The sequence below is a fragment of the Carcharhinus amblyrhynchos genome, chromosome 11 (assembly GCF_965287045.1).
Source record: "Carcharhinus amblyrhynchos chromosome 11, sCarAmb.v2.hapA, whole genome shotgun sequence".
In the NCBI taxonomy this organism is placed as follows: domain Eukaryota; kingdom Metazoa; phylum Chordata; class Chondrichthyes; order Carcharhiniformes; family Carcharhinidae; genus Carcharhinus; species Carcharhinus amblyrhynchos.
Genome location: NC_137334.1, coordinates 13,479,563 through 13,498,940, shown reverse-complemented (window position 1 = coordinate 13,498,940; position 19,378 = coordinate 13,479,563). Strand labels below are relative to the sequence as shown.

The following is a 19,378-nucleotide window of genomic DNA, read 5'->3' as shown; positions in this document are numbered from 1 at the left end:
GGTTCAATTCCAGCCCTGGGTCACTGGCTGTGTGGAGTTTGCACATTCTCCCCATGTCTGCATGGGTTTCCTCTGGGTGCTCTGCTTTCCTCCCACAGTCCGAAAGGTGTGCTGGTTAGGGTGCATTGGCCATGCTAAATTCTCTCTCAGTGTACCCGAACAGGCATCAGAGTGTGGCGACTAGGGGATTTTCACAGTAACTTCATTGCAGGGTTAGTGTAAGCCCTCTTGTGGCACTAATAGACAAATGTGCATTCTTCCATCTGTGGCAATACCACATCACGTAATAATTATTTACTCATCACATATTCAGATCCGCTTCTTGGTTTTGCAGGATGTTGGTGGCACTGGTTGGGGCTGGTATTTATTGCCCATCCCTAATTGCCCTCGAGGAGGTGGTGGTGAACTGCCATTTCGAACCACTGTGGTGTAGGCACATCCTCAGTGCTGTTAGGGGGTCATACTTGCTGTGGGAAAGACAGAGAATTGTCCAACTCTAGAGCTGGATTAGAGGAATGGGGCTGTGGGGAGGAGGGTGGGGGGGGGTAACTGGATAGATCTTTGGAAAGAGCCAGCAGGGCCACAATGGGAAGAATAGCCTTCTCCTGGGCTGAAAGATTTGTGCGTTATCAGTTAAGCAGAATGCTCACAACAACAATCACCCACATGGGTTAGGCTCAAAGCAAAGTTCAGAGGCTGATTTGGGTTCTAAAAAGATAAAGGAAAGATAAAACTATAAGACATAGGGCAGAATTAGGCCACTCGGCCCATCGTATCTGCTCTGCCATTCTATCATGGCTGATATTTTTCTCATCCCCATTCCCCTACCTTTTTCCCATAATCCCTGATCCCCTTAATCATCAAGAACCTATCTGTCTCTGTCTTAAATACACTCAGTGACCTGGCCTCTACAGCCCTCTGTGGTGATGAGTTCCACAGATTCCCCACTCTCTGGCTGAAGAAATTCTTTCTCATCTCTGTTTTAAAGGATTGTCCCTCTAGCCTGAGATTGTGCCCTCTGGTTCTAGTTTTTCTTACTACTAGAAACATCCACTCCACGTCCACTCTATCCAGGCCTCTCAGTATTCTGTAAGTTTCAACAAAATCCCCCCCTCATCCTTCTAAACTCCATTGAGTAGAGACCCAGAGTCCTCAACCGTTCCTCATATGACAAACTCTTCATTCCAGGGAACATTCTTGTAATAAGCGTACTTTGGATGGGACAACTTGGGCAAGCCTCATTTGATTTGATTTATTATTGTCACATGTACTCACATACAGCGAAAAGTATTATTTCTTGCATGCTATACAAACAAAGCATACCATACACAGAGAAGGAAAGGAGAGAGTGCAGAATGGAGTGTTACAGTCATAGCAAGGATGTAGAGAAAATTCAACTTAAAATGAGGGAGGTCCATTCAAAAGAATGACTGCAGCAGGGAAGAAACTGATTTTGAGTCGGTCGTTATGTGACCTCAGACTTTTGCAACCTTTACCCGATGGAAGAAGGTGGAAGAGAGAATGTCCGGGGTGTGCGGGGTCTTTAACTATGCCAGCTGCTTTTCCGAGGCAGCGGGAAGTGTAGACAGAGTCAATGGATGGGAGGCAGGTTTGCCTGATGGACTGGGCTTCATTCACAACCCTTTGTAGTTCCTTGTGGTCTTGGGCAGAGCAGGAGCCCATACCGAGCTGTGATATAACCAGAAAGGATACTTTCTATGGTGCATCTGTCAGTGAGTGTCATAGTGGACGTGCCAGATTTCCTTGAGAGGCCTTCATCGTTCTATTAGTGATGAACCTCCAGCCTCTGAAACCAAGACCAGGATGTTTCTGACTTCAGGGAACTTTGTTAAACAGCAGCAAGATGTTAATGATGGATAGATACAGAGGAGAGCGTCTTCACTGTGCTGGGAACCGGTTGATGGGGAGCTTTAATTGAAATGCTTCCTTTACACCAATCAACATGCTGCTTTGGAGAGCGTTTAAGGAGCTTTACCTTAATGATGGCTGATTAGAAACTTCCGCCCGCTCCCGTCCCCACCTCGACTGCTGCACCCCAGCTGCTGTACCACCGACATGGGGTGGGCAGCGACACCCAGTGAGCACCAACTGTACTGCAGAGAGATTTAGTTAGAATTAAAACAGGAAGGTGCAGAGAGAGAACGTGTTGGAAATTCACAGGAGGTCTGGGCAGCAACTGTGGAGAGGGGAGTACAATTAACGTCACAAGTTGGTGACTCTCTGTCACTCCTCCTCAAACTTTAAATGCTTCCTCCAGATGCTGTGGAGATGCCGGCGTTGGACTGGGGTAAACACAGTAAGAAGTCTCCCAACACCAGCTTAAAGTCCAACAGGTTTATTTGTAGCAAATGCCACCAGCTTTCGGAACAGGCTGTCCCTTCATCAGGTGGGTGGGAGTTCTGATCACAAACCGGGCACAAAGGCACAAACTCAGTTTACATGAATAATGATTGGAATGTGAGTCTTTACAGCTAATCAAGTCTTAAAGATACAGACAATGTGAGTGGAGAGAGCGTTAAGCACAGGTTAAAAGGATGTGTATTGTTTCTGCACACATGAGGACGGCCTCAGCCGGGATCTTGGGTTCCTGTCACACCATCTGTAACTCCCACAACTTGCCTGGGCTTGCAAAATCTCCTGAAAAACTTCAGGATTTTCCAACGTCAATCCTGAAGTTGGAAAAACTTCAGGAATTTTTCCAACCAGAGTTGGTGACACTCCGTGTGGCCACTTTTTTTTTATAGTCAAAGCCCCAAATTTGGAAAGTTGTTGACACCGCAATATGAGTGATCGGGAGAAACCAAGTGAGCTCATCCGACAGTGATGAGAGATATCATCAACAGAGGAGGTGGTAGTGGGGCAGTTACATAAGAACCTAAGAAATAGGAGCAGGACGAGGCCATCTAGCCCTTCGAGCCTGCCCCGCCATTCAATAAGATCATGGCTGATCTGTTACTATTTTGTCCCAGTGAATTGTGTGACAATACCGTGCGCCTAAGAAATGTATTTGTGTCACGTTTCTTGTGTAGGATTTCTTTTAGCAGTTCTATTATCGATGCTGTTTTGTTTGCAACCAGCAGCTCCTGTTGTTACTGCAGCAATATAATTGATCTTGATTACTGGAATGTTTGTTGTAATCTAGGCTGATACAGTGTGTTATTTTATTGGTGTTTTCAGGGTGGAACTTGATTAGGTTAATTATCAAGTAAGATCATGTGACTGGGCAGGGCTGGGTTCATAGTGGGAAGAAGCAGCTCAGTTGTTGCTTGGGAGATATGAAGGGAATTTTGATTTGATTTATTATCATCACATGTATTAGTATACAGCAAAAAGTATTGTTTCATGCACCTATACAAAGCATACTGTCCATAGAGAGAGAAAGGAGAGAGTGCAGAATGTAGTGTTACAGTCATAGCTAGGGTGTAGAGAAAGATCAACTTAATGCAAGGTAGGTCCATTCAAAGGTCTATTGGCAGCAGGGAAGAGGCTGTTCTTGAGTCAGTTGGTATGTGACCTCAGACTTTTGCATCTTTTTCCCGACAGAAGAAGGTAGAAGAGAAAATGTCCAGCATTAAGTAGCTCTTTCTCTCTCTCTGGAGATTGGAGTGGGGCCTACCAGAAACTAAAGGTCTCTTTCTCTGAAGTTCTGCTGTTTGGAGAATAGTAGTCTCTTTTGTGGAGACTGCTGTATGGAAGTTAGAAGGCAGGTGTCTTCCTGTATCTCTGTCCAGAAGGGTTAAAGGGCTTTGTAAGCATTTTAATTGGCATGATCATAGAAGCGAATTCTACAGTGCAGAAGGAGGGCATTCGGCCTATCAAGTCTGTACCAACCACAATCCCACGCAGGCCCTATTCCTGTAAATCCCCCTGATACTAGTGTCAATTTTAACATGGTCAATCCACCTAATCCTCACATCTTTGGAGTGTGGGAGGAAGCCCAGGCAGACACAGGGAGAACGTGCAGACTCCACACAGGCAGCGACCCAAGCCAGGAATCAAATGGGTCCCTGGCGCTGTGAAGCAACAGCGCAAACCACTGTGCCAATAAGCTATACTAATTATTTTTCTTATCATCTAACTGTGTTCTTAAATAAGGCTTATTTTAATAAAAGCTTCCTAGTGAATCAATAAAACCATGCCAGCAGCAAAACACCATACACACACCCTAATGCCAAAAATCAAATAAAATTGGTGTCTCGGCTAACTTCATAACATACCTTGGAGCTTCTGATATCAAGCAAATGTTTATGGTGGATGAATGAGCTGGAATGAACTGAAAGGTCTCCATCATGAATAATATTCCCACCACAGCGTAGGTTAGATGGGCTTTAGATTTTTGTGCTGATCTGCGAAACCATCGAGGGCCAAAGGGCCTGTACTGCGCTGTAATGTTCTATGTTCTAGTGGGTCAGGTCTCCAACAATGACGAGACAGAGCATAGGTATGAGAGAGAATCTGGTGAACTGGTGCGGCAACAATAATCTCTACCTCAATGTCAACAAAATGAAAGAGATTGTCATCGACTTCAAGAAGTGTAAAGGAGAACATGTCCCTGTCTACATCAATGGGAACAAGGTAGAAAGGGTCGACAGCTTCAAGTTTTTAGGTGTCCAGACCACCAACTTGTCCTGGGTCCCCCCCCATGCTGACACTATACTTGAGAAAGTCCACCAACGCCTCTACTTTCTCAGGAAGCTAAGGAAATTTGGCATGTCCACTACGATTCCCACCAACATTTACAGATGCACCACAGAAAGCATTCTTTCTGGTTGTATCAGTTTGGTCTGGCTCCTGCTCTGACCAAGACCACGAGAAACTACAAAAGGTCGTGAATGTAGCCCAGTCCATCACCAAACCAGCCTCCCATCCATTGACTCTGTCTACACTTCCCGCTGCCTCAGCAAAGCAGCCAGCATAATCAAGGACACCCTGGATATTCTCTCCTCCACCTTTGGGGAAAAGATACAAAAAAAACTTCCCTGCTGCCGTTAGACTTTTGAATGGACCTACCTTGCATCAAGCTGATCTTTCTCTACACTCTAGCTATAACTGTAACACTACATTCTGCACTCTCTCCTTCCCTTCTCTATGAACGGAATGCTTTGTCTCTATATTGTGCAAGAAATAACACTTTTCACTGTGTACTAATATACGTGACAATAATAAATCAAATCTTGGTGATGAGCCTCTGAAACCAAGACCAGGATGTTTCTGACTTCAGGAAACATTGTTAAACAGCAGCAAGATGTTAATGATGGATAGATACAGAGGAGAGCGTCTTCACTGTGCTGGGAACCAACCGGTTGATGGAGAGCTTTAATTGAAATGCTTCCTTTACACCAATCAACATGCTGCTTTGGAGAGCGTTTAAGGAGCTTTACCTTAATGATGGCTGATTAGAAACTTCCACCCGCTCCCGTCTCCACCACCGACATGGGGTGGGCAGCGACACCCAGTGGGCACCAACTGTACTGCAACAGTTTACAGTTACATACAGATTAGAAGCAGGACTAGGCCACCTCAAGCCTGCTCCACCATTCAATGTGGATCAGCCATGACCTATAATAACCCCAACCCCCTTGTTAATCAAAGATATGTGAACCTTCCACACACCTGACGAAGGAACACCATTTCCAAAAGCTTGTAAGATTACTATCAAATAAACTGGTTGGACTCTAACCTGGTGTTGAGAGACTTCTTACAATCAAAAATCTATCCAGCTCCGCCTTAAAAATATTCAAAGACTCTGCTCTTCGAGGAAGAAAATTCCAGAGATTCCCAACCCTCAGAACAAAATTCTCGTCTCCGTCTTAAATGGGCGACCCTTATTTTTAAGCAGTGACCCCCCCCAAGTTCTTGATTTGGTCACTGCAGGAAGCATCCTTTCCGCATCCACCCTGTCAAGTCCCCTCAGGATCTTATGTTGCAATCAAGTCGCTCTTCGAAACTCCAGCAGATCCAAGTCATGCCAGTCCGGCCCTTGAAGTTAAAACAAAACACCCCCAAAAGCTCTTCCCATAAACACAGTGAGCCGCTGAAGGAGATACTAGCCACAATAACCAAAGGCTTGGTCCAAATTTTAATGCCTTTGGGGAAGAAAATGAGACAGAGGGGTGTTAGGAAGGGAATTCCAGGGGCATGGCCAGCTGAAGGCACGGTCACCAGTGGTGGAGCAGTTATAGCTGGAAACACACCGAAGGGCAAGAGGCGTGCAGACATTGGAGGCTTTTGGGGCAGGAGATTACAGAGATACAGAGGAGCAAAGGCACAGAGGGGTTTGAAAACAACAATGGGAACTTTATGATCTAAATCTTGCTAGACTAGGCAACAACGTAGCTCAGCAGCACAGGAAGTGAAGACGACTCCTCCTAACGTTCAAATCCCTACAGTGCAGGAGACCATTCGCCCCATCAGGTCTGCAATGACTCTCTACCACAGCATCTTACCCAGGCACACCCCCTGCCGTATCCCCGTAACCCCACACATTTACCCCACTAATCCACCTCACTACACATCACAAACTTCCTAACCTACATTATCTTGGAACTGTGGGAGGAAACTGGAACATCCGGAGGAAACCCACGCATACACAGGGAGAACGTACAAACTCCACAGTCACCCAAAGCCAGAATTGAACCTGGGTCCCTAACTACAAAGACACAGGCAACAGTTTAGGGTGGCTTCATGTTTATGGAGAGTGCTCAATTGCTAGCTAGCCTGCCTTTCATGCTTTAACCCAGCGGTAACAGTGGCATGGTAAGGGTTTCAGTAGCCAAAGGGCTGGGCCGTAGACAATGTGATGGAGTGGAAATACATCGATAGCACAAATACGAGGTCAGTAGCTCATTTCAGTGTCAAATGTGACACCAAGGTTGCAAACAGACTGGCCTAATCGCAGACTGTTGCCAAGGAGTGGGCTGGAACCAGTAGCTCAGGAAGTATGGAGCAGGAATCAAAATAAACAACCCTGCCTTCCAGATGGTGCCACCATGCTGCAGGACAGTAGAGAGGTCATTGGTAAGCCAGAACGTAAAGCAGCAAAGGCAGGGTTGTGAGGGAATGGTTCATAAAAGGATTTCCAGAGTTTAAGGCCTGAAAGTGTAATGGACAGTGTGCTTGTGGGGTTAGATGCTCTTTCACAGAGTTGGTACAGACTCGATGGGCCAAATGGCCTCCACCTACAATGTATGGATTCTAATAGCTTCTTTGCTGTATTGCTGTTAATATTTTGCCTGACAAGGCTCCTGTGAAGCACATTAAAGCATCTTACTACATTGAAGGCACTATATAAATGAAGGTTTTGTTGCGACATTGGTGCTTGTAAAATTTGGTAACCTGAGGATCAATCATATTGTATGGGATGTAGATATGTCATCACAGGTTCAACAGACTGGGGCAGTGAGACAAACTGGGAGAGCATCTGCCATCTCTCTCAGCACAAGAGAGAGAGAGAGAGACTGGCTGTCTCTCATAGCTGCATTTATGTCTTAAAAGAAAGCTTCATCTCAATAGTAAAGATAGCAGAAGACAGAGATTCCAGACCAAAGACACAATATTCCAGAAGAGAACAAACCAGGTTGTAATTTAGAGAGTGACTAAAAATTCTATTTGTTTGTTAATAAGTAGGAATTCTATTTACTGAAACAGTATTCCATTAGAATAGTATTTTATTTGGTTAATAGTTTATTATCTAAGAGTGAACAGGTTAACTGAAGTGTTACTTGTTGACTTTACAGATAGAATCTCAGGTAGTTATTTTGATTTAACCACTAAAAGTTGCTAAAGAACAGATCATACTACTTCTCACACACCTTTTACAAATTGAGGTGAGGTATTCCTCTTATGAGTGGTTAGGTGTTAGTTCTCAGAGAGGGGATCAACTTTATCCTTCATAACATGATGATGAGAAGGGGCAGGTTAATACACTGAAATAAAAGCATAGTGTGTGTATGTAGAAGAGATATAAATGTAATTAACATGAGTTTCTTCACAGCAAGTTTTTATTTGTACATCCAAACAAAGATCATTTATCACACTATATACAGATATTACATACAGTGTTTATACACATATTACATAGTCTGTACACAGAAAAATATACTTAAAAATGTAAACTTTTGTATACAAAAAATACCTTAAACAAATTAAACAAGGGACAATAACAAAAGGTGACTAATTTAATTATTAGCTCGCCTTATCATTTAAAAACAGAAATACAGTACATTCATTGAGTATAAGAAATTTGAGCAGCCTCCTCCTGTTTCTCAATGCTGAAGCAGTTTGGAGGCCTTTTTCCACGGGCTGCCTCTTCCCATTGTTTTTTTTTGCCATTAAATCCCTGATACTCACAAACCAATTGCGCGGCTGGGGTGAGAACTGCAATGTTGTGTGTGGTGGTGAATGGGGGAGGGTTGGGTCTGAAATTTAAATCTAGGTGCATTGAGGGGGGAAATGTGGAATTCACAAAGCTGCCACATAAACCTCACGTGGACTTTTAGGTTCGAGGACTTGCATTTAACAGCCTCTGGCTTTACAACATCTGAGTGACTACATAAAAAATCCCCATCCAGATCAGTGTGTCTAGGGGCTTTGTGGGTGTGTTTGAAGCTTGCTGTCTGAATTATGCCTAATAGGAGTTAAATGCGTGAAATGTAGCCTGCAACCTCTGATCCCTGCTACCATAAAATCATTTACAATATAGTTCTTCAGTAAAAGATAGAGAGAGACAGACAGATTGACAGAATTGCATCACCTTCAGTTAATCTCTCTACTCTTCCCTCCCCGACCAACCCAGCGAGGATTAAAAAAAACAAACAAGTGCTTCAATTTCTACATATCCAAAAAAAGGAACCATAAGTCAATCTTTCCGGACCAATGACAGAAGAGGATCTGACAGAAGGTGGTGATTGCAGCTGGCATGGGGCGCATGCATCAGTATAACTGTGGTTCAGTGACTTGTAAGGGGGTAGTGCCCCGAAAAAGATTCACACATTGGAGGTGGTGGCACTGGGAGTCAAAACAAAAGCTGTCAGGAACTTTAAACAAAGGGACCGGGATAGCTACAAAAGGCAGTTTTATCAAGTTTGTTTGACTTTAAAAAAACATTCCATCTCTTTGCAAGGAAAACTACTTTCTTGGAGATTCATTTTAGAAGGGACATGTTACGGATAAGAGTTCTTGTCAAGGCACCAGAAAATCATGCAGCCCATCTCAATACACGTTTTAAAAACAATGCTCTCTTATTTTGGGGTATGGGGAGTGTGGGGAGAGAGAAGGGTGACAATTTATACACTTCATTAAAAAATGGAAGCATTTTAACCAGTGTTTTAAATAATAAATGCCTTAGTGACGCCATTGTTGCCTGACTGACCTTAAAAAACACATGACCAGCATGAGACATGTTCAATTTCCGCTCATTAGCGATGGTTTGAGTACTCCCCATGTGTATTACTGCACTGTAGGGTTCTATGTTCTAGTATTGAAGCCACACAGAAACAGGACTTCAAGTCCCCAGGTTCAAAGGCATGTTCCTTCAGTTCGTGGGGGGGACCCCAGTGGGGAAACTGGATCACAAGGCGCAGCTGGAATAGAGTCTTAACACAATGATGCCGAGGTACCTCATTTGAGCGTACAACCCAGAAGGCCGCCAACACACATTACAATCCCTCTGGGCATCACTTTACTGAGGCTAGATAGCTGAGGGCAGGGGACAAAGATCACTCAACCAAGACACGTCCTCCCACAGTGCACCCATTACGCACACACACATTAAGTCTCCTACTCAGCAGCAATTTCTAAAGAAATATTTGCACAGGCTTTGTAAAATACACTGGTGTCTTTGTCACTATGTGCATTATAACCACTGGAAAGTGTCATGGAACTGTACACAAGCATGCCCATACTGTTGACTTAGTGAGCAAACAGTACAGGGGATGGGGGGGGGGGGAGAAGCATAAGTGCATGGATATGACGTACAGTGCAAGATTGGGAGAAATATGCAATGACAACACAGAATGCCCACTCTTTCAACATGGAAGTGCCTAAAGCTTAATCTGTAGCCTTTGGCATTTTGGCTTAGGATCTTGGAACAAAGAGAGAAAGCTGACATGTTTTCTACCAATAATTCACTCCTTCACAAAAAAACCCCACAAATCTACACAGCCAGTGTGTGTTCTTGTACTTTTCATCACCATCTTTGAACACTAGGCTGTTATTTCTGTACCGCCAAACCACTAAATAAAGATGGCATTAGAGAATGTTGTGGTTGTTTTATGCTCTCGAAGCGAGCATACTCCACATCCTTCAGCCTCTACCTGGTCATTCCCCCCCCACCTCTCCTAAGCCCCCACCGATTACAAAATAAATTTTATATATCTTTACATATATTACATATTGCTGGGAAAAACAGCATGCTTATCAAAGCTTTTCATCTTACACTCATTAGGACAAACTAACAAGAATACTAAATTTCAAACTGAACAACAATGTAGCTCTCCTGTAGTACAAATTGTTGCTCCATTCTGCTGTGTACAAGATGAAAAACTTCAACAGCATGTCCCTTTTCCCATCTACATGAAAATTATAAATCTACCAAAATGCAATAAATATTCAGCGAAAGCAGTAGCTTCCTTCTGTTGATTAACAGACAATCCAATTAGAGGGGGATTAATAGGTCAGGTATGTACAGAAAAGGCAATGGGCACTAAGACTGCCTGCCCTAAACCCTACTTTAAGTGGGTTATTAAAAGGCTACATGTAACACCTCACACGTCCCAAGGAGAATGGAGGCGACTAGGTTAACTCTTAGCCCCCACATTAATCACACTCAGAGACTTCATTACTGTAAAGTGACTGGGATCAATGTCACACACAATATGTATTATGGAGCTGTTCCCCCACTCCCCACATTGTGCTGGAGGAATACTCCTGTTTTTAATCGGGGGATTTTGGTGTAATTTCAGTTATGGATTCGATTGCTATAGATCACAGAGATTCTTCAGATAAACTGTTTGCTGCCCATCTCCCCTCATCTCCAACTTATTGGTTGACAGTGTTGTTGATGAATACTTTGTTTGGACTTATACAATGCGATGCCCGAGGGTATTTGCTTTGGGTTAATTATGCCAATTTTAGCCATCACCCCACACAGAATTTGAGGTTTGCTATAACTAAAGAGAACTAAAAACAGAAGTAAGCAACCAGAAACATATCAACTGAAGCTCTGTCTTTATGAAACAGGGAAGATTACAGTCTGTGTTCACTACATTCCCTCTTATCCCAAAGCTAAACGTTAAAGTATTAGAGACAGCTATCAGTTGTGGGCCTACTGACCCATGCTAATCTACACCAGCACTACTCATCAGGATTATTGCCATGCCTGCCCATTCTCTCCTGCACACTGCAGGGTTAAGGTGCTGCCCCTCCGAATGACTCCAAATAAACCAGTAACACTAATCTAGCAACCAGCTTCAGTTTAAGCACAGACTTTCACAATTTGTTCAGTGTCAGATTGTGCAGGACAGATCAAAAATGATATTAAAACAACACTTCCACTTTGCACACCAGCCTCCCTTACGGTCTCTCAGTCAGGCTGTTTTTTCACTTAGACCCCTAGAAACCGTCACAGAAAGGGAACTTGCATCTCATCAACAGGGGCTCCGAGTTAAAGTGAAGCCTGAAGCCAAGCTCACCACATCAAATTTCCAGGTTTCGCGACTGCCTCCCTTTTCTCTATCTTTGCTCCCCATCCAAAGTCAAAGACTCGTATCATAAACCTGTTCACAGGCTGTGCAATGCGTTTAAAGGTTAAAAACGTTTCCAAAAGCATCATCCATTGCAGATCAATTCCTGCTTCACTGAAATCTCAGGAGAACATTCAAGCGAGGAGGAGACCTGGATACCGCAGTTTATACCACAAGTGAACAAGACACCATTATAACCCTTCAAGATCTATCATTCAAGGTGTACACAACCTTCCCTGATGGTCAGACCTCCCCCCACCTTCCATTTCATACAATATGTTGAGTGTAACATACAGGAACATTCGGTTAGAGGCCATCTACCCTAGATTACTGGGGACATCTATATGGGTCAAACACTAGCCAGGAAACAATTCAAATGACCAACACTGCAAACCAATTAAATATTCCATAGCTGAAACCAACGAATGAAATAGTAACGGAGCATTAAAGCAGTACAAAGGGACGATAGGTTGGTGAAACTCAAACTCAGAACTAATGCCACACTTGCTCATCCAAAGAGTGGGTAAACTCTGCCCACTTACCTGGGGAACTAGTACTGATTCATAGCTCCTTCACATCAATTCCCTGCAAATGACATGGATTGAACTCAGTTAAAATAAGCGGAGAAGGGTCTTGCAAACTAGGTATGCATATGTCGCTGTGATGCTAAGTTAACAGTTTTGGGTGGATTCAAGTACATTTACTGATCCGATTACCCGAGTCAGCAGTGAAGACAGCAGCACAATGAGCCTCTCCTGGCCTAGTACATGGAGGTGGCACGAGAAACTAAAGGGACTAAACAGCTCATTTCTACAAGAAAAAGAACCAGCCTGACAACACAAAGAACATGCAGGTGATTAAGATTGGACTCTCACCACTGCTGGGGTATCCGAAAGATGGTTTAAAAATTACAATAATTTCAATATTAAATATATCGCAATATGTTTTTCTTTAAAAAGGGGAGTAGATCCTGTCCATCCCACTACTTTGGTATAAAACTGAAGGGGGTAGGATCAATACTATAACACAGTGGTGCATTGATAGAACTATGTATCTGGCAACCTGTGGGCCTCCCTTACCCTCACACATGGATAGCACAACTACCTTAACAATGGAGACAAGTGCGACAGCCAGGCCAGCTTGCATGTACTGCACCTTTCAAGCTCACATCACATAGCTGGAGTTGCTTTCACCATGGGACAGCTGCAGTTCTGCTCAAAAGCCCCAGAGGACACACAGGCTCCCCTCATTTTTCAAACAGCTTCCAAACGTGACCTTGGTGAGTTCTGACCAAAAATGTTACACACATTAGAACATACCAAAAAGGGCAAATGTTGGCACCAGCTCACTGGTTTCTGCACTATTCACTATCCAAGGTGGCCACATGGTAACCAGGGTTAGAGAATCATAGAAACCCTACAGTGCAGAAGGAAGCCATTTGGCCCATCAAGTCTGCACCAACAACAATCCCACCCAAGCCCTATCACTGCGACTCCACATATTTACCCCGCTAATCCCTCTAACCTACACATCCCAGGAAACTAAGAGGCAATTTAGTATGGCCAATGCACCTAACCCACATACGTTTGGACTGTGGGAGGAAACTGGCGCACCCGGAGGAAACCCACACAGAAACGGGGAGAACGTGCAAACTCCAAAAAGACAGCGACCCAAACTGGGAATAGAACCCAGGTGCCTGGAGCTGTGAGGCAGTAGTGCCAAGCACAGCACTACCATTCCACCCCAGTCCAGTTAAGCCAGATGATACCAGTAACTCAATACTTCCTGCCCAAGAGACCAGCTAATTAAAACTAATGAGGAGAACACAGTAACCGCACCTTGTCAAGTAATGCAATGCATATATATCAGACATTATATAACTACGTAAAAAAATACGCTTACCAGAATGGCATCCTGATACTGATGTCTATCTGGAATAGCCGCTGTGGATTAACTCTCAGATTCTAAACACAGTTTGGTTATTGGAACCAATGGTCCAGAGGATCAATGCAAGCAGGGCAAGATGGGGCAAGTCTGATTTTCAGCTTATAAAATAGAACATTTCCAGAATACATCCAGCTGGGTTCTTGTGCCAAGGTATGTTAACAGGGATTCCCTTTCACTGTAAGGGCTTCATTTCATCAGTGCTAAACCACTGTATGTCGTGCTACAAAAAAAACCCCACCCCAACCTACACTGCAGCACGAAACATGCTCCAAACATCCCTGTGCCCTCTTGGAAAGACCTGGATCCGAACTAAACACAACAAAATGGCAAATCAGCCATGCATTGATGTTCTGAATACAATGAAGGTTAAGATAGGACATCTCTTCACTACTGATCTGTGAAAGCTGCATCCAAACTACATTCTGAACTCCTCCAGACATCAGCTGAGTGCTTTATGATCCCAGTTTATGCAAGAGCCATGTGCGGATATGGGCAGAACTGGCACAGAACAATTGGTGACATTGAACTCATTCGCTTTAGGTGGTGTTTCTCCGACTGAAAACTGGAACGGTGGTGCTCACTCACTAAAGACTTCGCTGAGGTCCTTGGGCTAAGGCCTTGCCAAAGAAAATGCACAATGCCACAACAGTGCCAGCCCCCACAGGAGCACTCCCCATCGGAAAGACCAATGAAGAAGGATGATTTAGAACAAAGATCGCACTAACTTAGTAGCAGTTTCGCCAAAGCATCCGGTGTTCAATGATGGCCCGAATTTATGATATTGCACAGAAATTTTGAAGAATAACCCTCACCCAAATCGTCCTTCTCACCTCCTTGTAGCAGCCTATCCAAACTAATCCACTTCCCTCATATAGTAAGTTATCAATGTATTAATCAGCCCAGTTGTAAAACATTAGTATGCCAACATTTTCAAACAACTTAGATTGATGATTCAAACATTACAGGAAACTAAAAATCACAAATTTCTCTGAACTCGTTAATATTTCACTTGAACTTTGAGAAGAAAACGTGTCTGCGAAAAATAAAATACATCTTTTGGTACAATAGCAAGGCCGGTGAGCTGGAATAAATTAGGAGGCAATGGACGTAGAACATAGGGATTTTTGCAGCCGGACGATTCCAGGGTGGAAGATTTTGCACATTACGTGGTCCAGGGCCAAGAGATCAGTGAAATATTCACGGCAAGGTCAGATTTAGGGGTTATCAGACCAAAGACTTAGACACAAAGACGCAGATATGACAATCAGGAGGAGGAATGCACACACTGTAGGAGAGAGGGTCATACATATGGGTAGAGGTTAAGGGCTGTATTTTGTAGTCAGCATAGCTGGAGAAGGATTTGTTCTTAATCTACATTGCAGACTATTAGGCAAAGATTGCCTCCCCTGCCATCTCAGGTCAGGCAAGAGTATCGTGCCTGGAACAAACCAAACGTAATTTTCCCCCACCAGTGAGTTAAGAAGTGAAATCCTGCAACTTGCTCTCCTGACTTTTAAACATGATTCTCTTCTGCAACTTCACCCTTGCAAAAATCGAAGGACCCTCAGCCTATGCTGCCAGTGGAGAGCCCTATAATTTTCTGATCTGACAAAGCAACCAGATCAGCTGAATAGAGCTACTAGCCTACAGACCACACGGCAAAGATCTACTGCTCCCTCCCTCCAATGCAAATCTGATAGTATTATTAAAACAGATATCGCTCTATTCAAACCAATACACAATACAGAATCACTTCATTATGGCAGTCAATCAAGTAAACTACTGATCTAAGTAGATTGTATATTCCATGATGAGGGAACATCAGGTTTACCAAGCTGTAGGGTGGTCAAAATGGGAGGTTGGGAATGCATGATTTTTATTTTTGAAAAAAAAGAGGGGTGCATGCATAATATATTGCAATGGGCTTTGCACAAGACATGTCTGGCATGGGTCAGTCCTACACTTAAATGTACAGCACGCTCACCTTGTCTGAGGTAACCTAGGAGTCCTATTGCGCCTTCTTTAAGATAGGCTGGAGGCCGCTCCTCTAAGGGCACACCTCATCACAAGTCGGTGCCCAAGACAATCAAACAAAGCAAGGTTTTGTAGAAACTTTTGGCCCACCCAACAACTTTCGCCCTTTTAAAGTTGCAAGAAAGCATGAGAGAGGAAGGAAAGACAACAGAATCAGGCAGTGCAGTAACAGCCAAGGGTCTGACATGGGGAGGAGGGGAGAGGGAAGGAGTGCTGCTGCAGAGATTATCTCACCAGTGGCTGCCATCAGGAGGGCGATGGGTACTGCAGTTTGTAAAAGAAAGATTTTGAGAGATGTGAATAGATGCATTATATACAAGAGTGTGTGTGTGTGTGTGTGGCTGTATGGCTAAGTTGTGGCATGACATTAATTTTAAAAAATTTTAAAACTGGGGGCTAGCTCATTGAAGCATCTTCTTTAAAAACTCTACAGGAGGTACAACAGTACAGCCCATAGGATACATTGTAGACACATTCAGACCATTCTGGTCATAAATAAAGTATACTCTCTAAAAATCGAACATATTTGGCATTATAAGACACTGGGTGCATTGCAGCAGACACGGCGGGTGTTACCACTGGGCAGGAACGTGCCCCACACGTATCTGCTGGTCTTTGCAGACCTCAGGGGCAATCAAATAAACTCTGGGAGCCAAGGGTGAGCAGTCCCAGACTGCATGAGGTGACCACTGAGTGTCAGCTGTCAAAAGTGCTAGACCAGCATGGGGGTGAGGGGCAGGGGGCAGGGGGGAGGAATCTGGACCCTGCGTGCTTAAGGCGCTTCGATGCAGATTGTGTTCCAATGGGGGAGGGGGGTACCGAGACCCTTGCTTCACAAGGGCTCCAGGCGTCACTGAGCCAGCAGGAAAAATGCTGGCCTCTCCCTGCGTATCAGACCTAGAAAAAGGTTTCACAACCTCTCTGCTGCCCCACACACCAATCATTTAAAAAAAAAATCCAAGGGAGACACTCCCAACATCCCAAGTTAAATTTAAAAAAAACAGAATAGTAAGCTTTAGTGGCCGACCGGTAACCGGGCGACTGCTCAAGTCTAAGGTGCTGGGCTTGCGATTTTGTCAAACTGCTTCTGCCAAATCTGGTGGAGCCTCTCACAGGACCAAGTTGGAGGAGGGTGAAGGGATTTGATGGGGTTAGCACTCAGGTGCCGCTCACACTCTGCTGGTGTTACGGGGTCAGGAAAGTGGCCCAAGGTTGAAGGAAGAGGGTGCTGGGGAACAGCAGGTAGAGGAAGGGGAAGGAAAATAAAGATGCAACACTTGGGTGGGTAAGTGAGAATGATAACACCCAACCCATGGCTTGAAACTGAGGAATCCATGTAATTACTACAATTTTTTTTTTAAAAAAGTGCCCTGAAGTGGCCGTGCAGGCTGATCGGATTTACGTGTTAATAGTCCGCACATTAAAGACTTCAGACTGTGTTTCAGGACTGCATGTTAGCAGATAAATGACAAAGTTAGTTCGGCCACCTCGCTTAAGAATGTCTCGGCAACTTTGGGGGTGGGGGGGAATGTACGTACGCAGACTGTGGGATCTAATCCAGAATCTATATTTTGCGTGTGTGAGAGAGATTTTCTTTCATATATGAGCCAAACATCTACATTTGAGTTTGATATTTAACAGTGCGTCATTAATGGTTTTATAAGTAATCTCATCATAAAATGTACTTAATGTATTTACATAAAAAATATACTCAAACTGAATGTATTACGCTCTTTTTTTTAGCCCTGAAAAGGAAGGGGGAAAGGATGTCAGCAATTCCCCCTTTTCAAAAAAGCACACAAGGCGCTGGCATGGTGGAAAGGAAGTCACCTGAACTCCTAGTGGCTGCTTGGCAATGTACCCGGGTGAGCAATGGCAAGGTCCTGCAAAAGGTAAGCAGAGGTTCAGGTCTGCACACAATCTTTGCCATGGTTTGACCACAAGTTCACTTCAAAAAGCTGATTACGACAGAGATGCCAGTGACAGGGGAGTCTTCACAAATGTTGGGAGTTGGAAGGGACATTGTGCGAGTGAGAAGTTTGACTGGGAAAGGCCTGTCAAATCAAGGTGACTTGGATAGGTCAGTCATAAGAAAAACACCTTCAGAATGATAAAGAAAGGCAGATTGGATCTCTACCTTTTGGAGACCGGAGGCAAATGAACAAATTGAGGATGGAGAAATTTAACGTAAATCAGCAAAAATTCCTCATTAATCATGAGCAAGGGGGCTAGGAATCACTGGCATCTCAGCCAATCACAAGCTACTTTCTCCCCAAACCATCTTACCGAGCTGTTTTCTCCCTCCACCCTTACATAGGTAGGTTTTTTTTTAAAAAAGAATTAGACGATACCCTTAAAGCTCCAAGACACGGTAGAAATATCAGGGGAACAGCTCGACCCTGGTGTGAAAGCCAAAAAACAGGTGGCCTGTTGGTACAGCAATCCCGAGGAGATTCACTGCGGAGTGCTATATGGAGCCGTGACATTGTTCGTGCTGGCGGCGGCTGCAGTTACCGAGAAGCCCGTCGGGGGCGCTACTGAGCTGTGGGTCGGCTGAACGTCCTTGGGGATGCCACTATGGGAGGTGAGCTGGGGGCCGAAGGCGGTGCTGAATTGGGGGAGCTGCTGTTTGGTGGGATTAGACGTTGGCAGGTCGGGGGGAGAGGAGGGTCCCATTGTGGAGACGCCGTCACTGAAACCGGCCTGGGTCAGGCCTGGGAGGAGGACAGTGCCGCCAGGCGTGGCGCTGGAGAAGGCCGTGTGCGTAGAGGGTGAGTGAGGCGTTGAGAGAGGGGTGGAGAGGGAGGTGGACAGCAGGTGGCCCTCGGCCCCAGACGAGATCAGGCCACTGAAGGAGGTCGGGTCGCTCAGGCTGATAGTACCCCACTGAGGCCGCGAGCTGACCAGCTGGCCTGGCAGGACGTGGGCGGGGAGCAGCGTCACGTCAGGGGGGTAGGGGGTGGCGAGGCTGTCTCCAGGGTAGGGAGGGGGGCGGGGAGGTGGGGTTACATTGTCACTATAGGGTGATGGCACATGCTCGCTACTATAGGGGGATGAGCGCGAGTGCTCGCTGCCGTAGTGCGGCCGAGGTGAGATCAGGTCCTCGGTTTTACCCAGCAGGTGGCTCCTGGGAGAGGTGTGGCTGGCATCACCCCGGAGGCTATGGAAATGGGACTGGTGGGCCCGCTCGGTGAGCCCGCTCTGGTTGATCAAGGCGGCAGAGGAAAGGCCCACGTCCGAAGGAGAAGGATAGGTGCCCTGTGCCTGACTCCCCAAGGAACCAGCCGGGCTGGACAGTGCAGATGGATGATGGAGGAGGTTCTCGTCCAGCTCCAGGCTGGAGAAGTTCTCTGTGGAGATGCGGCCGTTGAGAAGGTCTCCCAGTTCGCTGTTGACTGCCCTGCTGAGGGCTGGCATCCCTGCGGCGGCTGCAGCAGCGACAAACACACCAATCCCTCTGCCCGACAGCTCCTGGTCACCATCTCCGTCTGTGTGTGCCAGCTCACCAATAGAACTGAGACACTCGAGTGAGGCAGCATACGACGTCACTGCCTCCAGTGCACGCTCCAGCTCCTCTGCTTCCTCCGTGGTTGGCAGCAGTTCACCATTTTTACCTGGTGGAGGGCAGCGAAAGC

The 19,378-nt window shown here is 45.2% G+C and overlaps 1 protein-coding gene across 4 annotated transcripts in view; it reads right to left on the bottom strand.

Moving 5' to 3' along the window:
- Positions 1 to 8,012: 8,012 nt before the first annotated feature.
- The window catches only part of ino80db (INO80 complex subunit Db), a 100,789-nt gene continuing 89,423 nt past the window's right edge, over positions 8,013 to 19,378 (bottom strand). For all 4 annotated transcript variants that reach the window (XM_080198589.1, XM_080198587.1, XM_080198588.1 and 1 more), the window contains one exon: positions 8,013 to 19,357. In XM_080198589.1, coding sequence (XP_080054715.1) covers positions 18,198 to 19,357 — 1,160 coding nt within the window. In that variant the 3' untranslated portion in view covers positions 8,013 to 18,197. The remainder of the gene's footprint in view (positions 19,358 to 19,378) is intronic.